Here is a 20,575-nt window from a genome sequence, read left to right on the forward strand (position 1 = left end):
AAACGGATAGATGGGATCGTGCAACTTAATCTTATTAAGAATAGTACGTACATTTGCCGTTTCTATTTGACTCCTCAGGCAGGGATTATGATACCAATAATTTCACAATTTCAGCCTGGATTTTTTCTATTGGCTAGCCTTGAATTCTCTATCCCCTGAAGCAAATTAATATATCCCTCTATAAATTTAATTTAGAATTTAGTCGGTTAAACAGCAACTCCTCTTGATGCGTTAGTGGCAATTAAAAATTATTCATAATAAGGGTCAATATATTCGTGACAGAGTTTGTAAAAATCTAATTTAGCATTATATATAATGGGTGTTGGAAGAAACTACAAAATGCTAAAACCATTATCATGAGCAGTAATCACTCTTGGCAAACATGTACAATCGCTATTGTGAAGTCATAACTATGATTCCGATAGATTTTATGTCAATCGGAATTGAAACTCTACTATCCCTTTTTTAATTTGGCTTTTCTTGTCTGAAATGACGTGTCTACCGAGACCGAGGGAAACCCTTGAAATTCCATGCCGATCCGTGGATCGGGGTGCCGATGAATATGTTGGGAATTATCCTTTACATGATAATAAGTGATTGTACTCTGTGATTGCTTAATGAAGCATATTTTACGGAAGATAAAAGTTGCATTGCCGTGGAGTGTAGTCATAATTCAGCTTGAGAGCACAGTTGCGAATATATACATATAGTGCAGTGTTGATGAAAGGGTGAATCATGACTCTCTTTCTAAAGGGACCAAAGGGTTCTTTGGAGCGAGGATTTAATAGGGTAGAGTTATTTGCGATACAAAACATTTGTAAATCATAGACTGCAACCCCCGGCACTTGACGAGCGAGAAACCATCGCAGTAAATACGTCATGTATTTTGACTCAAGTGATGCAAAGGATCCGTATATTATAAAAAGGGACATTTCAAACGTCGTTGATCCCCGTCAATCGCAAACTTAAAATACTTGTATCCCGACTGCTATAATCAATCAAGATAAAATGAAATTCTCTCTAGTTGTTGCAACTCTTCTCTGCGTGTCATTCGTTGCAGCACTACCGGCTCCTCAAGTTGCTCAGTCCAGCCCTGCTCCTGCACAAGGGGGACAACAAGCCAGCCAACAAGGACAACAAACCGCCCAACAAGGACAACAAACCGCCCAACAAGGACAACAAACCGCCCAACAAGGACAACAAACCGCCCAACAAGGGCAAAAACCGTCGCAAGCTGATATAGATTTCCTCAAACAGAACATAGAGAAGATCAACCAGGTTATTCAAAAATTCATTCCAAACAAGAAGCCTGAAGAGAAAGTCGCAGCGAAAGATATCGACGAGCTGGCTCAGAAATCACCACAACTGATCCCGGCTCTCAAAGCCTTAGTAGAAGGAAAAAGTCCGCTTCAAGCGGGAGGTGCCGGAGCCTCTCCAGCTTCAGGAGCTCCCAGCTCAGGTCAGGCTCCCAGCTCAGGTCAGGCTCCAAGTTCTGGCCAGGCTCCTAGTTCCGGTCAGGCTCCAAGTCCGGGATCAGCTGGAGCGAAGCCTCCCGGATTTTAAGATTCCACTAATGTAGCTATTATCGATTTCACTCTGATGCCAGGTGTATATTTATATGAGAAGTAGCAATATATATTTCTAATTTATCATGTTTATATTAAAAGTGCATCATAAAGCAGATTTTTTAGCATTTAGAAAAAGCGAAATTATTGCTTTAAATACAGCGGATACTAGTGTTTTCGCCATTTTGTATTACTCGAATCGTGTTAAATAGACACCAATGCATACTCTAGAACTAAGATAAACTAAATTGCGTATGAGAACGAATTGGCAGTTAATTTTCCTTTTTTTAACTGAAAATACAAGTGAAAGTCGAACAATTTGGATATGAAAAACAGCGCAATATTACTCTCAGAGAAACTATCAAATATGATTTCAAATGATATAAACTCGAAATTGTATGGGCCTTAAATCTAAAATTCGTGATAAATATCGAGTTTTGCATTTTAATATATACAAATTGTAAGAGTCCCTTGACAATTTTTCGAATGCCTTCTTTCGTTAAAATTGCCTTGCTTATTTATCAATATTTACAATAATTAATCCATATCAATTTGGTCGGACAATCTTGGACCATTCAAAAATAGACGCGCCATTGGCGAATGAAGGTAAGAGCTAAGAAGATGTAAAATTGATCATTTTGTGAAATAAGTCAGAGATAAATATTTAATTATATAATTGAATCCTGTTTATTATATATGAAATATTTATACCAACCTGATAACAATATAAATATTTGTCTCCTTAAAAGAAGAGAAATAATACACGTTTTTACAAAAAGAGCCAGATATAAAAGCTTCATATCCTTTAATAATTGGCAAAAAAAGAAAGTATACAAAAAAAAATCATGCAACTTCAGTATCTTCCACCTGTTCACCGAAATACATGTCCATCAACCCTCCCGCAACATGCCTAAGTTGAGGATCCTCCATTACTGAAAGGGACTCAAGAGCCTCAATACCTTGTATTGACTCGATCAACTGTTTTCCCTAAATTATTGCAAACCCTAATTTAGCTAACCATCATAGAGGTCTTTTAAAGTAGCATAAATACTTCTGGCACATGGGTTAGCAACAGTTGAATATAAGTCAATCCTAGTTGTATCATTTCTGGGTCTCCACCACGCACAAAATCGAGGAACACTGGTAATAAATCATTATGCGGAAGCAGCTGAACGTGTTCTGGTCCATGTGACGCAATGTTGACAAGACTGAAGGCAGCTTCTTTGCGTAGGTCAAAATTCGTATGGGCAACAATCGACGAGAGCACAGGAACGAAGCCAGCGTCAATTACTTTAGAAAGCGTTTCTGCTCGCCTTCTATTAAAGACAAAGACAAGCGGATTGAGTTAGAGGAGTACAAAATAGTTAGTATCCATGGCGAATACATACGCAGCCGTAATATTGGACATGACCCAAAGGCTCTCCTTTTTGACGGAGCGACATTCCGACTGAATGTATTTAAGTAACAACGGCAGAAATTGAGGTTCTTTGAGTAACTCATCATCAAATTCATCTGGACCACTGGCTATGTTGCCCAGAGTTCGAATAAGAGGAATGGCAAGGGCGCCTCGATCCACCATTCTTGGCATGCATTTCACCTAAATAGGCGAGGAAATGCCCAGTTCATGCTTGAGAATAGCTAGGGAAAAAACATGCCGTAGACATCACTTACCAGCAATGGGACCAATCCTTCACGAATTAATCGCAATATATTCTGCTCATTTTTGCAAGTAAGGTAGGTCAGCACCCACGAAACCTCTGAAATGACTTCTCCGGCTTCGTCTTTGGCAAGATGTTGGAACAAAAGCTCCGATATCCCGGCATCAAAAAAATCATCGAGCCGAGGATTTGCGCCGCGTGCTAGATTCGAGAGTGCAAAACATGCGGTTTGCACAAGTTGTAGATCCTAGAGGGCCAAGGTTTTGGAATTAAGTAAGTGTACAACGGAGATTGGAAGAAAGGAGGGAAGAGCAATTAAATACCGTTGATTTCAGCAAGTTGATTAAGGGGATCAACACTCCGTTCGCACGTAAAACATCACGAAACTCGTCCCCCTCCACGGCCATGTTTCCAATTGCCCAGGCGGCCTGATCTTGTAGTCCATTATTTTCACCCTGAAGCAGGGTGATTAGGTAAGGGACTGTAGACAAGGCTTTTGTGCTAAGTTCTGGGGACCCTGCTGCAATGTTAGTGATGCACCACGTCGCCTGTAGCTGCTCCTCGGGGTCCATCCCCTTTAGATATTTCTTTCAAACAAAAAGCAGACAAAACGTGAGCGCAAGCAGGGCGGGATATTCAAACTTCAAGAATTACTGTCAGAATATCCACGCATTCCCCATTAATAACGAATTCTTTCAGCGTATCGGGAGGATCTACGAGGTATTTGGTTAGCTGCCTCATAGCCTCCATTCGGGTTTCTTGCGAAGGACTCTGAAGGACACATGGCAAATTGAGCACAAGTTTGAGGTTTCAATGCACAAGGCATTCCACGAGTTTACCTGCATGTTATTCTTCAATTGCTCGACTTCGCCAGCCGTCAAAAAAAATTCCGAATCTAAAAATTATGAATAGACGGTCATTTCGAGCTGCCTGACAAGTAAATGGCTAACAACAAATGCACCATCGTCTTCCCCTAGGGCCATTGTTTCACGCGTGTGCCGAAAGCGCTTAGCGGTTATAAGTTGCTCGCGCTGCATTTTGCGAAGCGCGGCATCGGCTGACAAACGTCGCTTGCGCACTTCTTCAAAAGTGGGAAGGCGTCCATAACGAGAGAGGCGATTTTTATTACTCGCATTATTGGACGGAATATTCGGATCTTTGGGGGGCGATTGATTGTGGTTATGAGAAGACATTATCGGCTGGTGTTAGGAAACAAGCAAACCGGTCCTTCGCCATTTCTCACACCGCCTTATTAAAAGAAATGAAAAAGCTAAGCCTCCAAGAGAAAATTATTAAAAATTCGAAATGAAGCTAAACTCCTCTACCAAGGAACGAAGATCAGTAAGCACAAGGAGAGAACCACCGCAACGAGGACGGAGTATATATGCTCTCTCTATACCACGTTCTTTAAATCGTCATCTGTGAAGAACAAATATGCCCTCCACCCTCGCATGGCATAAGTTCACTGCCGCAGTCCTCCGAGTCGTTAATACGATACCCTTTGTCTTAATATCTGCAGTGATCGTATGGAGTTATTATGCATTTGTGCTGAATCTATGTCTCTATCTTTGGAATGTACATCGCGTTCAAGGTGTGATGTTATTTCATCATCTCGTTCTAAAAAGGTTGAGATATACTTACCCAGTTGACTTTTCTATTTTCAAGCCATTCTCTACCTCGTTGCACATCACATTCTTTTTCTACTCTTTACCTGGTCATACTGCAGGGCTTCATTTACTCCACCTGGAAGCCCACAGGATGTAAGCTCGTTCATAAAAGTACAATTTTGAGCCTAGCTCTACGTTCTCATGTAATGTCATTTTAGGCCAAATTCAACCCATCCGTTGATCAAGAATCTCTTCTTCCCACTGCAACCACAATCCCAGTCGACCATCCTATTGCGCTTGAACCAGTGCTCGTAAAGCGAGACGGCAGGCCCCGTTTCTGCAAAAAGTGCCAAGGCTCCAAACCCGACCGTGCTCATCATTGCCGGGTATGTGGCCGCTGCATCCTGAAAATGGATCACCACTGCCCTTGGCTCAATAACTGCGTTGGGTTTGCAAACTATAAATTTTTCTACCTCTTTATACTGCATGGGGCTATCTATTGCCTTTGGTGCTGTATCGCCACCATTTTCCCTTGCTGGGAGGTGATTCTAGATCCGACGATAGTAAGTGGATGGACCCCTCTGGTCTACGCACCGATCCCCCTCTAACTCTTTATGTATCTTGTGAATCGTAAGGGGCTGCTTAACCTCTCTATCCACTGGATTCTGATGGTATTCCTGGGCTTCGCTCTTGGCGTCGGACTTATCGGCTTCACTGCATTTCACACGCGGCTTCTCCTTGCCAACCGGACCACCATTGAGAGCTTCGAGCGCACCAACTACCGGGTTGGCCATACCAGCGAGGTCACACGCAGCCGATACCTGAATCTATTTGACATAGGCTGGAGGCAGAATTGGGTGCAGGTTATGGGCCCGAGGTGGTGGCTCTGGCTATTGCCGGTCTATACAACACTGGGAGATGGGAGGAAATTTCCCCTGTGCAAGTACGGTTATCAAACCGTCAACGGGTCGGAGGAGGACATTGCTGGGATGTCTGCGTAGTAGGAAAGTGAATTAATTTATCAATTCTCGTAAATACTTGTCTCCGTGTATCTTTTTACGTCCTCTTCTTTTCCATTCAGTACTTTTCAATTCGTATTTTAGGATATGCTCGATTTCCCCATGTTTGACTGCCTGTCTATATTCTCATCCCCACCCCCACCCCTTTTTTTTTTTGAACACCTCATTATATATTTCCTATCCTACCTTTCTCTCTTGCAAATTTCCACTCCGTCCCCACTGGGCTGTCCTCCCCTCCCTCTCCTCCCCCATTCACTACTCTTTCGCGCTTGGCATAGAATTGAATACACTTATTTTAATGTCTCCCAAGCAGTTGAAGCAAACAGTATCTTATGAGATAGTCAAGCAAAACCAGCAAAAATGAATATTAAACATGGAGTAAACAAAATAGAGCCGTGGTGAAATAAGGTAGCCCGGGTCTTCTACGGAAGAAGAGCGGATTGCACTGAGCAGTGGATAGAAAATGTTCCAAAGTAAAAGCAAAAAGTCCGACATGAATGACTATCCATCCCAGAGATATGATAAAATAAAATTGCAAAAACAACACAGAATAATAAAAGAGACGAGAATAATGATGGGGAGGGGAGGAGGGGGGGTATTTTAATAAAATAATAGATACATTATAATATGGTACAGAGGCGACATTGCTGGGCGTTTTTAGGCTTAATTATATCTATATGCGATTCAAGAGGACGGTGTTCACATTAGTACCATAGGGCACAAAAGCAGAGTGTGAGAAACCAACATACCATCATCATCGTCGTCCACAAAAGGCCTGATGGTCAAATGGGCGACTGTTGATGATCCAGCATAAATGCGATTCGCTAATTATATGCATTCCAAAGTCGCCAGTTATTGGATCAGTTCACATGCTAAGAATAAACAGCTAGCAACTCACACTCCAGGGTCGTGTGCTCGTCCAGGAATCGCCCCAGATATAATAGCCGCAGTTGGTTAGGGGATATGGGTTTCTCATCCTGCCATTCTAAGATAGAGAAGTGAATTTCCACTTCCTCTGACAAAGGCAAGAGAATGATAGATACCCTTCGGCCAAGAATCATAGACTTCTCTTTTAACTTCCCACACCGTGGCCTGTGAATTAAATACAAAACTGTGCCGGAGGCCGGAAACAAGAAGTAGTGTTAGATGAACTTTGGTTGGGGTGGCGGATTCTGTCATGGCATCAAATTCTAGGGTCAAAAATTAGAAGCGAAGGGAAGAAGAAGTAGGCTTGAATGTCAGATAGATGAGCATTTCGGGTGCCACTGGCGATTTGGGGAGGAAAGGGGATATTTTTATTCTTCTCAACCCGATTTTCCTTTTATCCTCTGGTTGTGTTCACCTTTGCACTTTTCTCCACAAAACAGAGAAACGGCGGGTGCAGGTAGGAGCCTTAAAACGGAATTTGGGTTGCCATTGGGACGTGCTGCGCCACCCAAAGTGCTCTCTTCTTTAAAACCGAACCAAGGGATCCAGTTACGCTCATATATATTATTCAACCGATAAATAAAAAACCATGATACAACTAATGACTAGTACTGCCGTCGCCCCCACCCTTAGAGTTTCTTCTTCTTGTTTCCCTTGGTCATCTTCTTGATGCTGGCTCGGTCCGTCAGCGGCTGTTGCATAAGTTGCCCGAAGGGTCCTTCCACCTTGAAAGGCCGACGCACGCTCTGACCCCAAATATGCACGAGTGCAACCTTGCTAGTCAGGAAGCTCTTGAGCGGGAGCACAAGCTGGATGACAAGCGGGGGGCAGGTTCCCCACCACAAGTGGATAACCGCCGTAAGGAGCATACCGATCAGAAGCTGGGACCTTAGCTTCTTGGCCTCTGTGAGATCGTAGTCGTGATAGGTTGTGGTGATGAGCTCGGACTCGGTTTCTCCTGGTTTCGGGGGCTCTACATATTTCAGCTGGGTCTGATCTATTGGGCGGAGATGGAGCACAGCGTTAGGGACGAACGCCATGGGATTGGTTGAGGAATGACCCCTTCCTGCTTACCGTCTTTCTTCGCAATAAGCTTGATGAGGCGGAAGCTCAGACTGAGCACAGTTAACTGGGCGCTCACATATAGAACGCGCAAGATCAACAGAGCAGCTGGATTAGTAAAATCGAACCATCGCGACACCTGCAGCAGGCCGAGCGTCAGCCCGATGCTAATCCACTAGATGTCCAGAAAAACGTCAAAGAAACAGAATGAAGGAGGCGTGAGGAGAAAACTTACAGTGTTGGTGGCCAAGTTGAGGAGTCGCTCCTTCAATTCTGTCATGATCTCGTGCTCTCTCTCTCTTTCCCTAGTGTGCACCGTTCTAAAATGATGGGATGATCTATCTCTTAGTGCCTCTGTGGAACTGAAAATAAAACTCCAGCAGAGGCTTATGACATTTCGTCCTAAGAGGGGAGATATCCCGATAGGCGGATAGGATTCATTGAATCCGATCCTTGATGCATTTGCGCTTTACATATTTATTATTATTATTATTATGGCCATTAGCGATTGAATACACAAACTATTTTGGACTATATTGCTATTAAAAAAAACTACTAAAGCTATTAACACCAGCCGTATAGAGACCCTCACACTACTTTGTTTTGGTTATGGGGTGCGATGGAGTTAGAGTTTGACAGGGTCCTCTAAGGCTCAGTCTCCAAGGTTCTCGCGAGAGTCACCTCGTCCGCGCCAAGCTCCCTAATACTCTGCATTTTCGGCACATTTCCCGTCACAACCCCCTTGGCCATCTCCATCGCCCGACCCAAGGCTCCCTTGTCCTTCAGGGCATAGCACACCGAGTGCGTCTCGAGGTAGATCAAGCTCAGGCGAGGGTCATCCTTCCCGCCATCATGCGTTCCATCTCCAAGGTCGCCCAGCCACGCGCGTAATGTCGGAGTATAGAGTTCCCGAATACGGTTACGATCATCCACGACTCGCGCCTTGCCCGAGATGGAAACCCATTCCTGGGTTGAGTCGCGGAAGAATGCAAGGTTAACATGAGGATCATGGGCAAGTTCTTCGAGCTTGTGGCTCTGGTTGTTGGTGAACAACCTAGTGAGTATAATGGACCAAGGTCAACCTCAAAAGGATCATAGAACGAGAGGTCGGGTTCACTTACCAGAAATCGATACCCTTGGCTCTCGATGCAACGCTCATGGCTCGGCTCACCAAAAACCCATCGCTCCTACAAAGCACGGCGTTGTAACACAGAAAGCATGGACTCGAGCAAGGAAGTTAGCTTACCGGCGAGTGCACAACAGGCCCGTTTTCATGTTGTCTACGAGCTCATACAGGTCATGGATTTGCTCCTTCAAAGGGACATCCGTGTCACGATTCTTTTGCGTAGTAGGATCCATGCTTCTTTGATTTTTTTTCTTTTACAAAACGTTTGTAAGGTGTTTTTGTTCTGGTGTGAATTGGCAGTGTGAAGAAAAGTAGAAACGCCTTTCCACCCCCCGGGGGGCCTATATCGAGATACCTTGGGCGTGGGACAATACCAATTCCAATTATGGTCGAAACAATAAATTAATGATCCTGAATTCTTTTCCCGATCATGGAGACCTTCTAAGTCACATTTCATCTCTTCCGCATAGCCTTCTTGGTGTATAATCCCTATGGCGCGTATCGCCCCCTCCCTACCCCTGCAATAGTGGCCTCGATCTCTTTTGCTATGTTCTACTGGGCTGGTTTCTCTTGGAGCCGAGAGTAGGGTAAAACCTTTAGTTTGACTCCCACTCCACGATAAGGGAGGATGCAAACGGAAAAGAAGCAATGCCAACTGATCCCTTTTACCTATATTGGATCACCCACTAGACCATCCATGTTACCTTCTTTTTTTTTTCAATTCTCTATCACAGCTCCCTCTACCAAACTGAGTTTCAAGAATGCAGGCCAATCTGGAGTCTACTCGAAGACACCTGGATCTTTCCTTCCTAGGCTTGTAACCTCAAAGAGAGAACGGCCAACTTAGGTCAGTAGGCCAATGATCTCTAAGTATCTGATGAAAGCCACTACTGACATTAATAAATACACCTCTTTTAACAATGGATCTGTCGCACGACAAAGGCTATGCGGAAGCCCATTCTACATCGAGTTTGGTAGAGAGGGTTTATTTAATTTTTATTATCATTTTTTTAGAGTTATATAATTAAAAGACTGTAAGTGTGTAGCAAGATTGGCCTTCTACTCATTGGAAATAGAGAAGGGGTAGATAGGAAAAGGGAGAGAAGGGGTAGGGATAGAATAGATAGACAGAACAAATCGTCATAATGTATAATGGGAAACATTTACATAAGAAATATTTTATCAACACCACCATGCTCGCTCAACCTGTTCAGATAAGGTCCGCCCGATCTTGGTCCTTGAAAATCTTCCGGAGCTCGCTCACCTCTCGCTCGAGCACCCGTCTCTGAGCAACGGCACGTTTTCCAATCTCCTCAACCAGCCCCTTCAGCTCCGGCGAGAGGGTGCTGGTGTTGATATTGGCACTCACCTCCTCCATCACGCGTAGCACCGTGCTGAGCTGGTTGGGGAGCCAGGTTACGATGGGGGAGCCGCCGGTGGCGCGGGGGTGTTCGGTGTGCTCGAGAATGTATTTCTTGGTGAACTGCCAGTGGCGGTGGCGGAAATCACGGATCTGATCCACGTTGGCGAGATAGAGGGCTATGGGATGCAGACAAAGGGGGGAGCAAGTTCAGTTAGTTCACCAGATTGCTAGTTAGCGCCATCATCCGAGGAGGGGACCTACCCGTGCTCTCGGGATCCTCTTCCGCAAACCGCCGCACGCCGGCCTTGGAAGCCCTCTGCTGCACATGCTCTAGGAATTCGCGGTGGTTCGTGGGGCGGTAGGATCGGAAGTCGCGTAGCACTTGCGTCAAGGGATTCTCGGGCATCCGCAGGGTCAGCTCAAGCAAATTGTCGCCCAGCGGAACCATGGAGTCGTTGGCGCCCGATTCGCCTCGGAAGAAGGTGGGCTCGTCGCTCACGCCCTCGTAGATTACTCCGTGCGGGAACATGGGCTGGCTCTTTGTCCCCATGATGAATGTGCGGAATCGCAGATACTCATCGGGCGCGGAGCGCTTCCACATCTCCTCCATCTCCCTGTTAATGATGCGGTAGGTATTGAGGACGTTGCGAAGCCCGGTGTTGAAGGCGACTCGGTCGCGGTGTTCGGCGGCCTCGAGGGTGCGCATGCTCTCCTTCACGAGCGGCCCCGAGTGAGCCACCATGGCGACATGACAAAGGATGAACCCTGACTCCGAGGCAGAGCCCTCGAAACTGCGGATGCACTCGAGATTGGAGTAGGAGAGGTCTCCCTTCGGATCCTTTCGCTTGTAGTTGAATAGGCTATAGGCATGGGGAGAGATGAGAACAGCAGTCGATGGATCGATGGAGAAGCAATTATATAACCCCAAGCACAATGGCAAGAGCAGACAGCCCGGATGCAAGTCATCGTCCAGGAAAGAAAGGAGAAGAAGAAAAAAAAAGCGAATTCAACCGAATGAAAAATTGCCTTACCAGTAACTCAGTGCATATTCCATGAAAGGCTTTGCTTGAATTTTCTGTGCAACAATGGAGAGCGGCACGGCAATGTTACGCGGGAGGATCTGGCGGCCGATGCCATAGTCGCGAGTGGCTCGATAACGCAGGTCGCAGGGCTCAAGGAGGTATGCGGATGCGGCAAAAGTGTAGTCGCGATAGAGTGCTATATGAGAGAGAGGGCTTGAGTTGGAGCTCACACAAGATCACATGGAGGGGGTGGGGGGGAGTGGAAGCGAGGCTCTATCAACCTACCCGAGAGCACCTGGTTGTCGATCACGTCGCGGACATCGTACTCGGGCAGCTTTAGGGCCGCGTCGCCGAACTTGCCTTGGGCCAGGAGGCCCGGCTGTCCGTTGCGCTTGCTCACGGGCATGTCGTTGAGGAGCTGCTCGAGCTCTCCAAAGCGGCTGGGGAGCTCCACGAGGGGGTCCTACGGAGGGAGGTGGGGGTTAGTGCGAGGCCAAGGGTTGATCACGGGAATGCGACATGAGCATGTCCGGAATGTCAACCTACTTGGCGGGGAAGAAACCCGTTTTGCGTCCCGACCATGAAGCTGGGCAGCGACTTGTCGTGGACACGAGGATCCTCCAGCACGGTGAACTCGCGGGGGAACTCAGGCGCCTGGGTCGCGCCGGTGGCCAACAACCGCACGGGGGCTCGGGCGCCTGGGAGGCCCAGGGCGAGAGGCCGGGCGGCATAGTGACGTGCAAGGGAAACGGCAAGGACACGGATCATAGTTAGGCTGGTTCTTCGCTCTTTCGGATGGGTACAGATGCAGGCTCTTTGTTCGATGGCAGTGGGATGGAGAATTCCGATGGTTAAGGCTGGTTATGGAGGGTGTGAAAAAGAGAAACAAAAAACTCGACCTCAAAGTGAGCAGCCGCTTTAAATAAATTTTCTGAACAGCCCTTCTAGCCTCTGAATCCGCGGGCATTTTTAATTATTTAACTCGTGGGACTTCTTCAGTTCACGGTGTATTTGGGTCACAAGACTCCAATTTATTTGTGACAGCCTCGATTATTTAACGGTAAATTCTCACGGTGGAAAATGAAGGATTCGACTGCCGTCCGAAATGGATGGGGGTGGGGGGAAATTGCAAATAATTAATCCGTTTCAGACGAGACTGGGAGAGCGTGAAGAATAAGCAATGTCACCTCTTTTTTTTCGTAATCATGCTGGCCCTCGCTTCCTATTGCTCGGGCTCTGGCCGGCTCTGGCCGCCGTCTCGGGCCTTTGGTCTCCGTCACGTCTGCCCTCCCCATCATCGTCTATTTCATTAGAGGAAGGCAGGGGAAAGAGAATTTAGCTTAAGTTTTGAGGCAGGATGAAAACACATAGCCGAAAAATGAAAGTCTGAATTCTAAAAAAAAGGCCCCAGAAGGAAGCCTAATGCAACTCTGTGTGGGGTTACGAAAGACGGAGAGAGAGCAAAAAATATAGGAAAATTATCCAGCCCCGCGATTCTGAGAGTGGCAATGGTTACTCTGCCGTCTGGTGCAACAAGCATGCACCATCAACAGCCATACGTCCGCAGTGATCAGAGTGTTTATGCTTTTTGTGCGACCCCTTATCGCCAGCTGGTCAAGGGCACGGATGGCGGGGAGAGTGAGGCCGCCGCCGTAGGCTTCAATTTGCGATTTTGCGGGGGGGGCAAAGAAGCCCTGCCATGGTGGCCGCCCCCCCCCCCTTATCTAGAGCGAGTGACGTCGTGGTGGCTGAGACGCCTCAAGGCGACGGAGTACACGCTCCCTTGAATTCTGATCCATGCATATGCAGAGGGTGGAGAGGAGGGAGGAAAAACAGTGGGGTGAAGGGCACAGCTAGAGCCCGTGCGGTGAAGGAGAAAAGTCAGCCGTGCTGCAGCATGCGCATTGGGCCGTGTTAAGGCCCATGAATGGGGAGCTTATGTGTCTGCTAATCATCGCAAGGGTGGGGCAGGGCTGGGCGCGCCAATCTTGGTGACGTAAAGTGATCCAAGAAAGCCGGAGTTTGTGCGCTGGTGGAAAGCTTTCAGACGCGGTCGGCCATGGTGGCAACCCAGCCGCCGTCACGTCTTCCCTAAGCCACCCGGCCTGCCCATGGCCTGCGTGGACTCCCGTCTTCCTTAAATGTCGTCCCTTCTCAGCTTGTGCCTCTGCGCTCCCATCGCGCTCCCGGTAACCAAGCGCACCCTCTGGTCCTTAGGGCCGTCCTCACGTGACGCAATACAAAACACTTGGCGGTTTTCGTTGGATGCTGGCGCCTGCAAAGAAATCTGCGCTGGATTTGCCCCTTGCTCTCCCCGACAGCGTCTGCCACCGGCTCCACAAAAAGCCCACGCCGGGGCCGTGGCGACTCTGCCGTCCGGCCGCAACTGAGCCGGAGCCCAGCCACCGGCAAACGCTTGTCGCGTAGCTCGCTTGTGCGCGGCCGCTTTCCCTGAGCTTTGGCCTTGTCGCACCCTCTGCTGCCCGTCGCCCATTCACCGCGCTGCGGTTCTGTCGCCGCTCCCCTCCCCTCTAGAAATCAGCAGCCCCAGCGCCCAATCGCATGCCCCGCGCAAGCTTAAGTTGGCCAACTTTAAATTACACTCCGCACCAATCCGCGGCCGGTTCTCACACATAGAGGATCCGCAAACTCACGCGTTTTCACTTTGTTTTGTAGTAGAGTATATAAAAGTGACTCTTTTTGAACTCTGAGCGTCTCTTCCTCTGCTCTCTCCTCCTCTTCCCATCGGCTCGCTTCTCCTCTTCCCATCGGCTCTCTCCTCCCCTAATTCCCTCTTCCCGCGGAATCCTCCCCCACCTTCGGCCCACTTTCCCCCCTGGTCTCTGCTGATTCCTCTCTAATCCAGGCACTTGGTTTGCTTTCACGAGCGCAGGCCGCTACCCCAAAGTCCAATCTACCTCGTTCACTTGGTTGAGCCAGGCAACTCCCGTAATCAACAACAGCAACAGCAACAACAGACATCGAAGACTATCACCCGCACCATGCAATTCAAGTCCCTTATCGCGCTCTTCTCCCTACTCTTCGCATGCCTTCTTCTTGCGGCAGCCGCACCCGTCACTCTTCCCACCCCCGGAGAAAAGGCGGCCTCCCTTCTACGCCTCCGCGTTCGCTCCTCCGAAATCTCCCTCCTGGGCTGGCTCTTCGGGAAGCCCGAGGGCGTCCAGTGGACAAGCGAAGAGCTGATTCAACTTCAGGAGAGTATGCGCGCAGAGGTCGAGGCGCGGAGGGATGCCCTCGCGGGACTGTTGGCTGAGCCATAGGCGCAGGTAGGAGTAGAGCGTGTAGTAGCAGTGGTGGCGGCGGCGGTAACGGTAGTGGTGTTGCACGCGCCAGTGGTCATAGTCTGTAGATGACGTGTATATGAAAACCTCTTCCTCTCATTGTATTATGTTATGGTATAAAATGTATACTCGCATCACGTTCATTCCTGTACATATGATACTTGGTCTCCATTCAGTCCTCTTCTCCCTCCCTCCCCCTTGCTTGTCGCCTAGGTCGCCCCTCCCTTTATGCCTCCTCGTCCTCCTCCCCTTACTGAATGAGATCTATTAACCTCCCGGTTATTGTTATTTATTATTTTTTGTTTTACATTTATATTTTTTAATTTTTATTCTTTCTAATATGAACCTGGATTTGTGTTAAAGTCATCTCTCTCTCCTGATGGGTGCACAAAGCGATCCTCTGCTGACTTTCACCGCCACGCCTATTATTTAGAGTTGATGGGCAACGTTTCTGTGAGATTACCTAAGGAACGAGATGTGGCAGGGATAGCTTGGTCAGAAAAGTGTCCCCTCTCCCTCCTTGTCCTGCTGACTGCCTGGTCCAGGTTCTGCTGGAGGAGAGGGCGAGAAAGTGGGAGGAATCCCCATTTATTCCTATTGATTGCGAGCTAGGTGGTATTTGAAAGGTTAAGACTTGAAAGGCTCCAAAGAGGATCATCAACAGTTTTATAAAACATGGGGGAAAAAAAAAAGATAAAAGAGGAAGAAAGAAACATAGAAAGTCATTATGCAGATAGTAAAATAAATGGGATGGCTAAGAAAAGAAAAAGCGAAAAAGAAACGAGAAAGCCGGAGGCGGAGAAGGGTTAAAGGGGGCGGGAGAGAAATAGAAATAGTGATCCAACGGGGGGGGGGGGGGAATAGGAGAGGAGGAGGAAGGGGGGAGGAAGGGAAGAAAAAGTGAATGAATAGGAGCCGAGAAAGCAAGAAGGGGAAATCTTAGTAGTATAACATGGAAATAGCATGAAAAAAAAAATATACAAAAGAGAAAACAACAGAAAAAGTGATCATAGTCTAAGGCACAAACATTGAATAAGACTAGTACTCTAAGAGGCTGGGGTTTATAGGGAGGACCAGAAATGGCTGCCATTGCTGAGGAGCTGGTAGCTCGAGCGCACCTCCGCCGCCTGATGATAGCCATCGCTGAACCAGACAACGATGCCCTCGCGATACTCCTTGCGCCAGACCACGCCCCGGAACTGGAAGTGCCAGAAGGACCAGAAGGCGGTCAGAAAGGCCCCGCTCATCGCCCCCCAGAAGAGGATGTGGGTGACGGGGGGGAGGGCCTCTCGCTCCATGTGCCCCTCCGTGGCGTGGTAGAGCAGGAAGGTGAGGCGCTTGTATCCCTCCCAGACCACGACCCACCCCGTGGACGCGCCCAGCATGCACCAGCTCCGGTAGTAGCCTAGGGTCCCGTTGATGTCGCTGCGGGTCAGAAACTCCCACACCACGATGCTGAGCGGGTCGCGCCGCTCCACCAGGACCGCCAGATAGAGCAGAAATGCTCCCCTCGAGGCCCAATGCGGCAGATTTCCAACCTCCACCGAAAGCTGGGGCGGAGGATACACCCAGAATAGCAGCGCCCATCCGCTCAGAATCATGTGGAGCCCATAGATGATTCCAAAGCGCTCGAGGTAGATCCACGATTTGAGGTGGGCAACCAGGAATCCCGTGAGCAGCACACTCGCCGAGAAGTGGAAAAACTGGGCAAACACCTTCATGTTGGCCGGATTCGGGGCGAGGGCAAGCGTGTTATAGAGGTGGAGAAGGATAATGGAGATAAGAAGGCAGAACGTATATCCACTGAATGTGGCCTCTCTATCGATCGCAAAGAGAAGAAGAGCAGGGCGTGAGCAGAGATGGAACACCAAGGGCCACTATGGTCCGGAGCGCATACTTACATTACTTTCCCGCTTCTGAGGAATCGCTCCTCCCTTTTCTTCTTTTTCTCGCCGTGGGTGCCGTTAGGTTGGGTGTGCGCATGCGCACCATTCTCATCCCCGGTGCCGTGGTGCCGCGGGCGATGCGGTTTCCTCGGTGACGCCGAGGGCGGAAGGGCATCTGGCTTGGAGTGGGGGGTTTTGGGTTGGTAGGTTTCCGCCGTGGAGTAGCCGTTGTGGAATTTGCTCATTCTTCCACGCTATGACGTATTGAGTGGGAGAGGGAGAGGGAGAGGGAGAGGCGGGGAGGAGGGGGAGAAGAGGGGAGGGAGGGGATGCCGACGACAGTTGGGATGATGGGCGGCGGAATGGAGATGGAAACCAACTGAGAAGAAATCTTCTAACAAAGTAAGATCAAAACCAAAACAAGAAGTTTTTTGAACCTATTTCTTAAAGGCTTTTTAGAATTTTCAGCGTACAATTTTTTTTTTGGGTCCCTATTATATTCACATGTGGTTGTGACGGCTCCCTTCACGTCTATCTCCTTTTTTATACTATTGTTTCAAATCCAAAGGGGATTTGAGTTATTGCGCGGTGGATGGTGTGAAAATGTTCCATTTCACGTAATGCAAACGCGGGGGTGCCATTCTTGGAAGCGCTTCCCCTCGAAGCCCAGAGGCATCTTCCTAGCGGCAATGCAGCCCGAAATGGGGGGCCATATTCCCTTGCGGCCTGCTGTTTTTCGTTACCAGCAGAATATAGAAGGCTGTGCTTGTACTTGTGCTCGGCAAATAAACCAGTATATTACGTAAATAGAAATAAACGAAGCAAGCAGGAAAACAAAAACAAATATACCAAAGAAAATGGAATGATGGATTTTTAGTCTTTTGCGTCGCCGATACCATCATTATGGATGGCAAATACCGCCTCAGCCTCGGGTAGGCACGGCGAGTCGTACACCTTACACACGCGCGTTTCTCCTCGCCCCTTGCGAAGATAAAGCCTACAATAAATAGAACTTTCAGCGCTCGCTGCATCTCCGTAGAGCGAATAAGTCTTGCTAACCTAGTAGTGGATGCGTGTGCCATAATGTTTCCTCCAATCGGTTTTTTCGGATCGGCATTGAACATAGCCGCCGCCCCATCCACCTGGGCGACGACTTGGTTTGTGATCACGACAGCAACGCCAAACTCATCGGCTAGCCGCATGAGATTCCGGAGGAAGCGGGCAAGATGCATCTGCCGTGCAGAGAGTTCTCCACGCCCGGAAAAGTCGGTACGGTAGAGTGCGGTAGCGCTGTCCACAATCAGCAGGGCAAACCTATGGTCGAGCGGAGGGCGCATTTAGTGCACTGCGTCAGTGCATTTTGATATATATCGTTATGACATACCGTGATTCGGCCATCATTGCAGAAGCCTGGATCAATAAACTCGTCTGATGGTCGGAATTGTAGGCTCTCGCATAGGCAATGTTGTCGAGCACGCTTTCCCCATTCAGTCCAAATCTAAGAGTCAAATATGTAGTGGGTGTAAGCTGCACATACGCAAACTCTCACTTCTTACCTCTCTGCAATAGAGAGAATGCGCGAGGGGCGAAACGTTCCTTCAGTATCAATATACAGACATTTGCCCTCTCCTCCACCCATATCAACTGGAAGCTGGCAGGTTACAGCCAGGGAATGACATAATTGTGACTTTCCAGTACGGAATTCACCAAAGAGCTCCGTAATAGAACCGGTTTCGATTCCTCCTACAATAGCGCATACATGCAACTCAGCATTAACGATCTTATATTAGTGAAGAATAATCAATCATACCACCAAGTAATTTATCCAGTTCTTTTGATCCAGTGGAGATAGTGATCAATTCGCTGCGACGCTGGTGGAATTCCGTTGCCGTTGTAAAGCCAAGAGGAACAAGCTTTGATGCTGATTATATTGAGCAAAAGAAGATCGGGAAATGAATTAGGTATAGATTGATCCAGAAAAGTAATGAAAAACTGTAAATAATGCATACCTTCGGATAAGATCTTGTCTGCTTTGGCTTCGGAGATACCCTTTATGTTAATCAAGTCCTTACGTGGAGAGAAAGCGACTGATTCAACCGTGTTGAAGCCCGCTTCGACAAGCTTCTTAATGTCTGAAGCACCTATTCCGAACTCCTATTAATTTTATATATATATATGGATAAGCAGACTGTTATAAAGTTAAAGATTTGTACACAATAGGCCACCTCGAGCTTCTGAATGTGAATGGGGCCAGTTAAGCCCTCTTCCTCCTCCATGTTGTGTTGGTCTTGATGCTCTTCTTCAACTTGTGCTGACCTCATTGTGTTTATGCTGTGGATATATGCTGATTAAATGATTTGATCAGAAGGGGAGCGTCTTTGGCACAGAATGATTCGTGGAGATTTTGAAAAAAATGTCAAGTTCTCTTTGAAAATAAAAATAAACTGGAAAAAGAGCGAAAAAAATTCTTGACGCAAAAATTTTTGACTGTTATTGGCGATTTTTGGTGACGAATTGTTAGTCGACGCCAAATGTGGCTTAGATTGGCCTAATAATTGGTCAAAACCTGCCTAATTGTATGTGAAACTCCAGCCATTACAGTGCATCCATACCGTAATTAAACAAGTGAAATTGAACGTGTCCCTCCCCTGCACTGTAAATTTGCGTTCTTTTAGGGTGTTGAAAAGTGCTGCTTCGAAATGCTAATCGGTTTATCCTCTGAACATTCTCCAGGCTCAAAAAGTGTGATCCTGTTCATGCATATAGAGAGGCACTACCTAATCTAGAGAATTTCGATTTTTGCACTGAAAAAACATCACTTAGCACTAGACTCTGGAACCCCCCCTTTAAATTCTTGGTTTATCCTTCAACAGTTCATTTACTTCTTAAATCGTATAGACAATAAAAGTTCAAAAGCTACCGTATGAGCGCAATGAAAAACTAGGGTGTGCTGAAATGCTTAAGGCTGTACTCAAAGGACCGCAGGAGAAAATGGCATGGCTATCAATTTTGGCTGAATGGAAGAGAGCTGTATATCCAAATTCTATCCTCAAATGGGCTCAGAACAATAAATAAGACGGGCATTTTATATGGGAATATATATTTGTACAATGAATAGCTATGTATCTGCGTATTCTCCACTATTTCATCTCTATCTCCTTATTCCCCTCATTTTCATTCTCCACTTCCATTGCATTTTTGGTCCCTGCCCGTTTCTCTGTAGTCTGTCGCACCTGGGACACAATGTTTGCAATATGGCCAGGATCACGATAGCGCTCTATCCGCAATTGTGACAAGAAGTTGACGTCGCCATCCCAAGCCCGCAATTTCTTAACATTTTTGGGGATGGTAAGATCGGGAATATCTACAAAAATTGTAACAAATAAGCTCAGGGAAGAACAATGTCGAGCAAGCTGAAGATAGTTACCAAGCCCAGAAATATACTCTTGACGCTCCTTTTTGATAAGTGCTTCTAAGAGATCTTCTCGAGGGGATTTGGGCCGGCCTTCGCGGCGTGTTGATTGTAGTTCTTTCAATTCTTCATTGTGTCTGTTCAAGTACCTAAAGAGCAAAATACATTACATCAATCTCTATCATTATGGAGGTGAAAGACAGTTTGCAATAAACCCACATCTCGATCAGGTCATGCACCTCCGACTTGGATAGACAGGCGACCTCTTCATCCATTGCATATCGAAACCATAAGTACCGTTCCACTATCAATGCTCTTAAATTAGACGCTCAGTATTATCAAGTAATCCTAATAATGTCATTACCTAATGGATTTTTCCCTGTGATTCTCTCGCTCCGCTTTTTCTCGAGTCGATCCACTCGCATATATGCTCGGTTCACCTGATTTGCCTTGCGAGAATTAGGATGAAGCGCCTCCTTTCCTTTGATTGTTTTGAGCGTATGGCGCTTATTATTTGGCTAACGATACAGAGAGGGAATTTAGCTAGCAACATTGGCGAAATGATAAGTTAAAACTGACCATGGTGGTTTTGGCTATACTTTTAGGTATTTGGAAATAACTTAGGT

The 20,575-nt window shown here is 47.2% G+C and overlaps 13 protein-coding genes across 13 annotated transcripts; 4 read left to right on the top strand and 9 right to left on the bottom strand.

Moving 5' to 3' along the window:
• Window positions 1-1,008: 1,008 nt before the first annotated feature.
• VTP21DRAFT_5352 (uncharacterized protein) lies at window positions 1,009-1,563 on the top strand (the record flags this gene model as incomplete). Its single annotated transcript, XM_069395864.1, has 1 exon — window positions 1,009-1,563. The coding sequence occupies one exon, from the start codon at window positions 1,009-1,011 to the stop codon at window positions 1,561-1,563; it is 555 nt and encodes a 184-aa protein (XP_069247920.1).
• An 845-nt stretch (window positions 1,564-2,408) lies between these two features.
• Window positions 2,409-4,416, bottom strand: VTP21DRAFT_5353 (uncharacterized protein; the record flags this gene model as incomplete). Its single annotated transcript, XM_069395865.1, has 8 exons — window positions 2,409-2,552; window positions 2,617-2,881; window positions 2,954-3,162; window positions 3,237-3,470; window positions 3,547-3,810; window positions 3,878-3,994; window positions 4,063-4,118; window positions 4,185-4,416. 8 exons carry the CDS (start codon window positions 4,414-4,416, stop codon window positions 2,409-2,411), a joined length of 1,521 nt encoding a protein of 506 aa, XP_069247921.1.
• A 241-nt stretch (window positions 4,417-4,657) lies between these two features.
• Window positions 4,658-5,831, top strand: VTP21DRAFT_5354 (uncharacterized protein; the record flags this gene model as incomplete). The annotated part of the gene is made up of 4 exons (XM_069395866.1): window positions 4,658-4,814; window positions 4,889-4,983; window positions 5,049-5,393; window positions 5,466-5,831. The coding sequence occupies 4 exons, from the start codon at window positions 4,658-4,660 to the stop codon at window positions 5,829-5,831; spliced, it is 963 nt and encodes a 320-aa protein (XP_069247922.1).
• A 638-nt stretch (window positions 5,832-6,469) lies between these two features.
• On the bottom strand, window positions 6,470-7,028 carry VTP21DRAFT_5355 (uncharacterized protein; the record flags this gene model as incomplete). The annotated part of the gene is made up of 4 exons (XM_069395867.1): window positions 6,470-6,522; window positions 6,599-6,673; window positions 6,748-6,834; window positions 6,893-7,028. The coding sequence occupies 4 exons, from the start codon at window positions 7,026-7,028 to the stop codon at window positions 6,470-6,472; spliced, it is 351 nt and encodes a 116-aa protein (XP_069247923.1).
• Window positions 7,029-7,405: 377 nt separating this feature from the next.
• On the bottom strand, window positions 7,406-8,118 carry VTP21DRAFT_5356 (uncharacterized protein; the record flags this gene model as incomplete). The annotated part of the gene is made up of 3 exons (XM_069395868.1): window positions 7,406-7,773; window positions 7,851-8,013; window positions 8,074-8,118. 3 exons carry the CDS (start codon window positions 8,116-8,118, stop codon window positions 7,406-7,408), a joined length of 576 nt encoding a protein of 191 aa, XP_069247924.1.
• A 365-nt stretch (window positions 8,119-8,483) lies between these two features.
• Window positions 8,484-9,197, bottom strand: VTP21DRAFT_5357 (uncharacterized protein; the record flags this gene model as incomplete). Its single annotated transcript, XM_069395869.1, has 3 exons — window positions 8,484-8,892; window positions 8,960-9,025; window positions 9,085-9,197. The coding sequence occupies 3 exons, from the start codon at window positions 9,195-9,197 to the stop codon at window positions 8,484-8,486; spliced, it is 588 nt and encodes a 195-aa protein (XP_069247925.1).
• Window positions 9,198-10,174: 977 nt separating this feature from the next.
• Window positions 10,175-12,117, bottom strand: VTP21DRAFT_5358 (uncharacterized protein; the record flags this gene model as incomplete). The annotated part of the gene is made up of 5 exons (XM_069395870.1): window positions 10,175-10,503; window positions 10,589-11,187; window positions 11,359-11,545; window positions 11,635-11,812; window positions 11,896-12,117. 5 exons carry the CDS (start codon window positions 12,115-12,117, stop codon window positions 10,175-10,177), a joined length of 1,515 nt encoding a protein of 504 aa, XP_069247926.1.
• Window positions 12,118-12,857: 740 nt separating this feature from the next.
• On the top strand, window positions 12,858-13,136 carry VTP21DRAFT_5359 (uncharacterized protein; the record flags this gene model as incomplete). Its single annotated transcript, XM_069395871.1, has 1 exon — window positions 12,858-13,136. One exon carries the CDS (start codon window positions 12,858-12,860, stop codon window positions 13,134-13,136), a length of 279 nt encoding a protein of 92 aa, XP_069247927.1.
• Window positions 13,137-13,486: 350 nt separating this feature from the next.
• Window positions 13,487-13,843, bottom strand: VTP21DRAFT_5360 (uncharacterized protein; the record flags this gene model as incomplete). Its single annotated transcript, XM_069395873.1, has 1 exon — window positions 13,487-13,843. The coding sequence occupies one exon, from the start codon at window positions 13,841-13,843 to the stop codon at window positions 13,487-13,489; it is 357 nt and encodes a 118-aa protein (XP_069247928.1).
• A 508-nt stretch (window positions 13,844-14,351) lies between these two features.
• Window positions 14,352-14,630, top strand: VTP21DRAFT_5361 (uncharacterized protein; the record flags this gene model as incomplete). Its single annotated transcript, XM_069395874.1, has 1 exon — window positions 14,352-14,630. One exon carries the CDS (start codon window positions 14,352-14,354, stop codon window positions 14,628-14,630), a length of 279 nt encoding a protein of 92 aa, XP_069247929.1.
• A 1,082-nt stretch (window positions 14,631-15,712) lies between these two features.
• VTP21DRAFT_5362 (uncharacterized protein) lies at window positions 15,713-16,782 on the bottom strand (the record flags this gene model as incomplete). The annotated part of the gene is made up of 2 exons (XM_069395875.1): window positions 15,713-16,469; window positions 16,553-16,782. 2 exons carry the CDS (start codon window positions 16,780-16,782, stop codon window positions 15,713-15,715), a joined length of 987 nt encoding a protein of 328 aa, XP_069247930.1.
• Window positions 16,783-17,410: 628 nt separating this feature from the next.
• Window positions 17,411-18,858, bottom strand: VTP21DRAFT_5363 (uncharacterized protein; the record flags this gene model as incomplete). Its single annotated transcript, XM_069395876.1, has 7 exons — window positions 17,411-17,534; window positions 17,597-17,851; window positions 17,922-18,035; window positions 18,094-18,280; window positions 18,348-18,458; window positions 18,547-18,691; window positions 18,763-18,858. 7 exons carry the CDS (start codon window positions 18,856-18,858, stop codon window positions 17,411-17,413), a joined length of 1,032 nt encoding a protein of 343 aa, XP_069247931.1.
• An 819-nt stretch (window positions 18,859-19,677) lies between these two features.
• On the bottom strand, window positions 19,678-20,531 carry VTP21DRAFT_5364 (uncharacterized protein; the record flags this gene model as incomplete). The annotated part of the gene is made up of 5 exons (XM_069395877.1): window positions 19,678-19,901; window positions 19,965-20,098; window positions 20,169-20,253; window positions 20,314-20,467; window positions 20,529-20,531. 5 exons carry the CDS (start codon window positions 20,529-20,531, stop codon window positions 19,678-19,680), a joined length of 600 nt encoding a protein of 199 aa, XP_069247932.1.
• Between the last annotated feature and the right edge of the window lie 44 nt (window positions 20,532-20,575).

Source organism: Calcarisporiella thermophila (assembly GCF_041956535.1).
Source record: "Calcarisporiella thermophila strain CBS 279.70 unplaced genomic scaffold VTP21scaffold_22, whole genome shotgun sequence".
NCBI lineage: Eukaryota > Fungi > Calcarisporiellomycota > Calcarisporiellomycetes > Calcarisporiellales > Calcarisporiellaceae > Calcarisporiella > Calcarisporiella thermophila.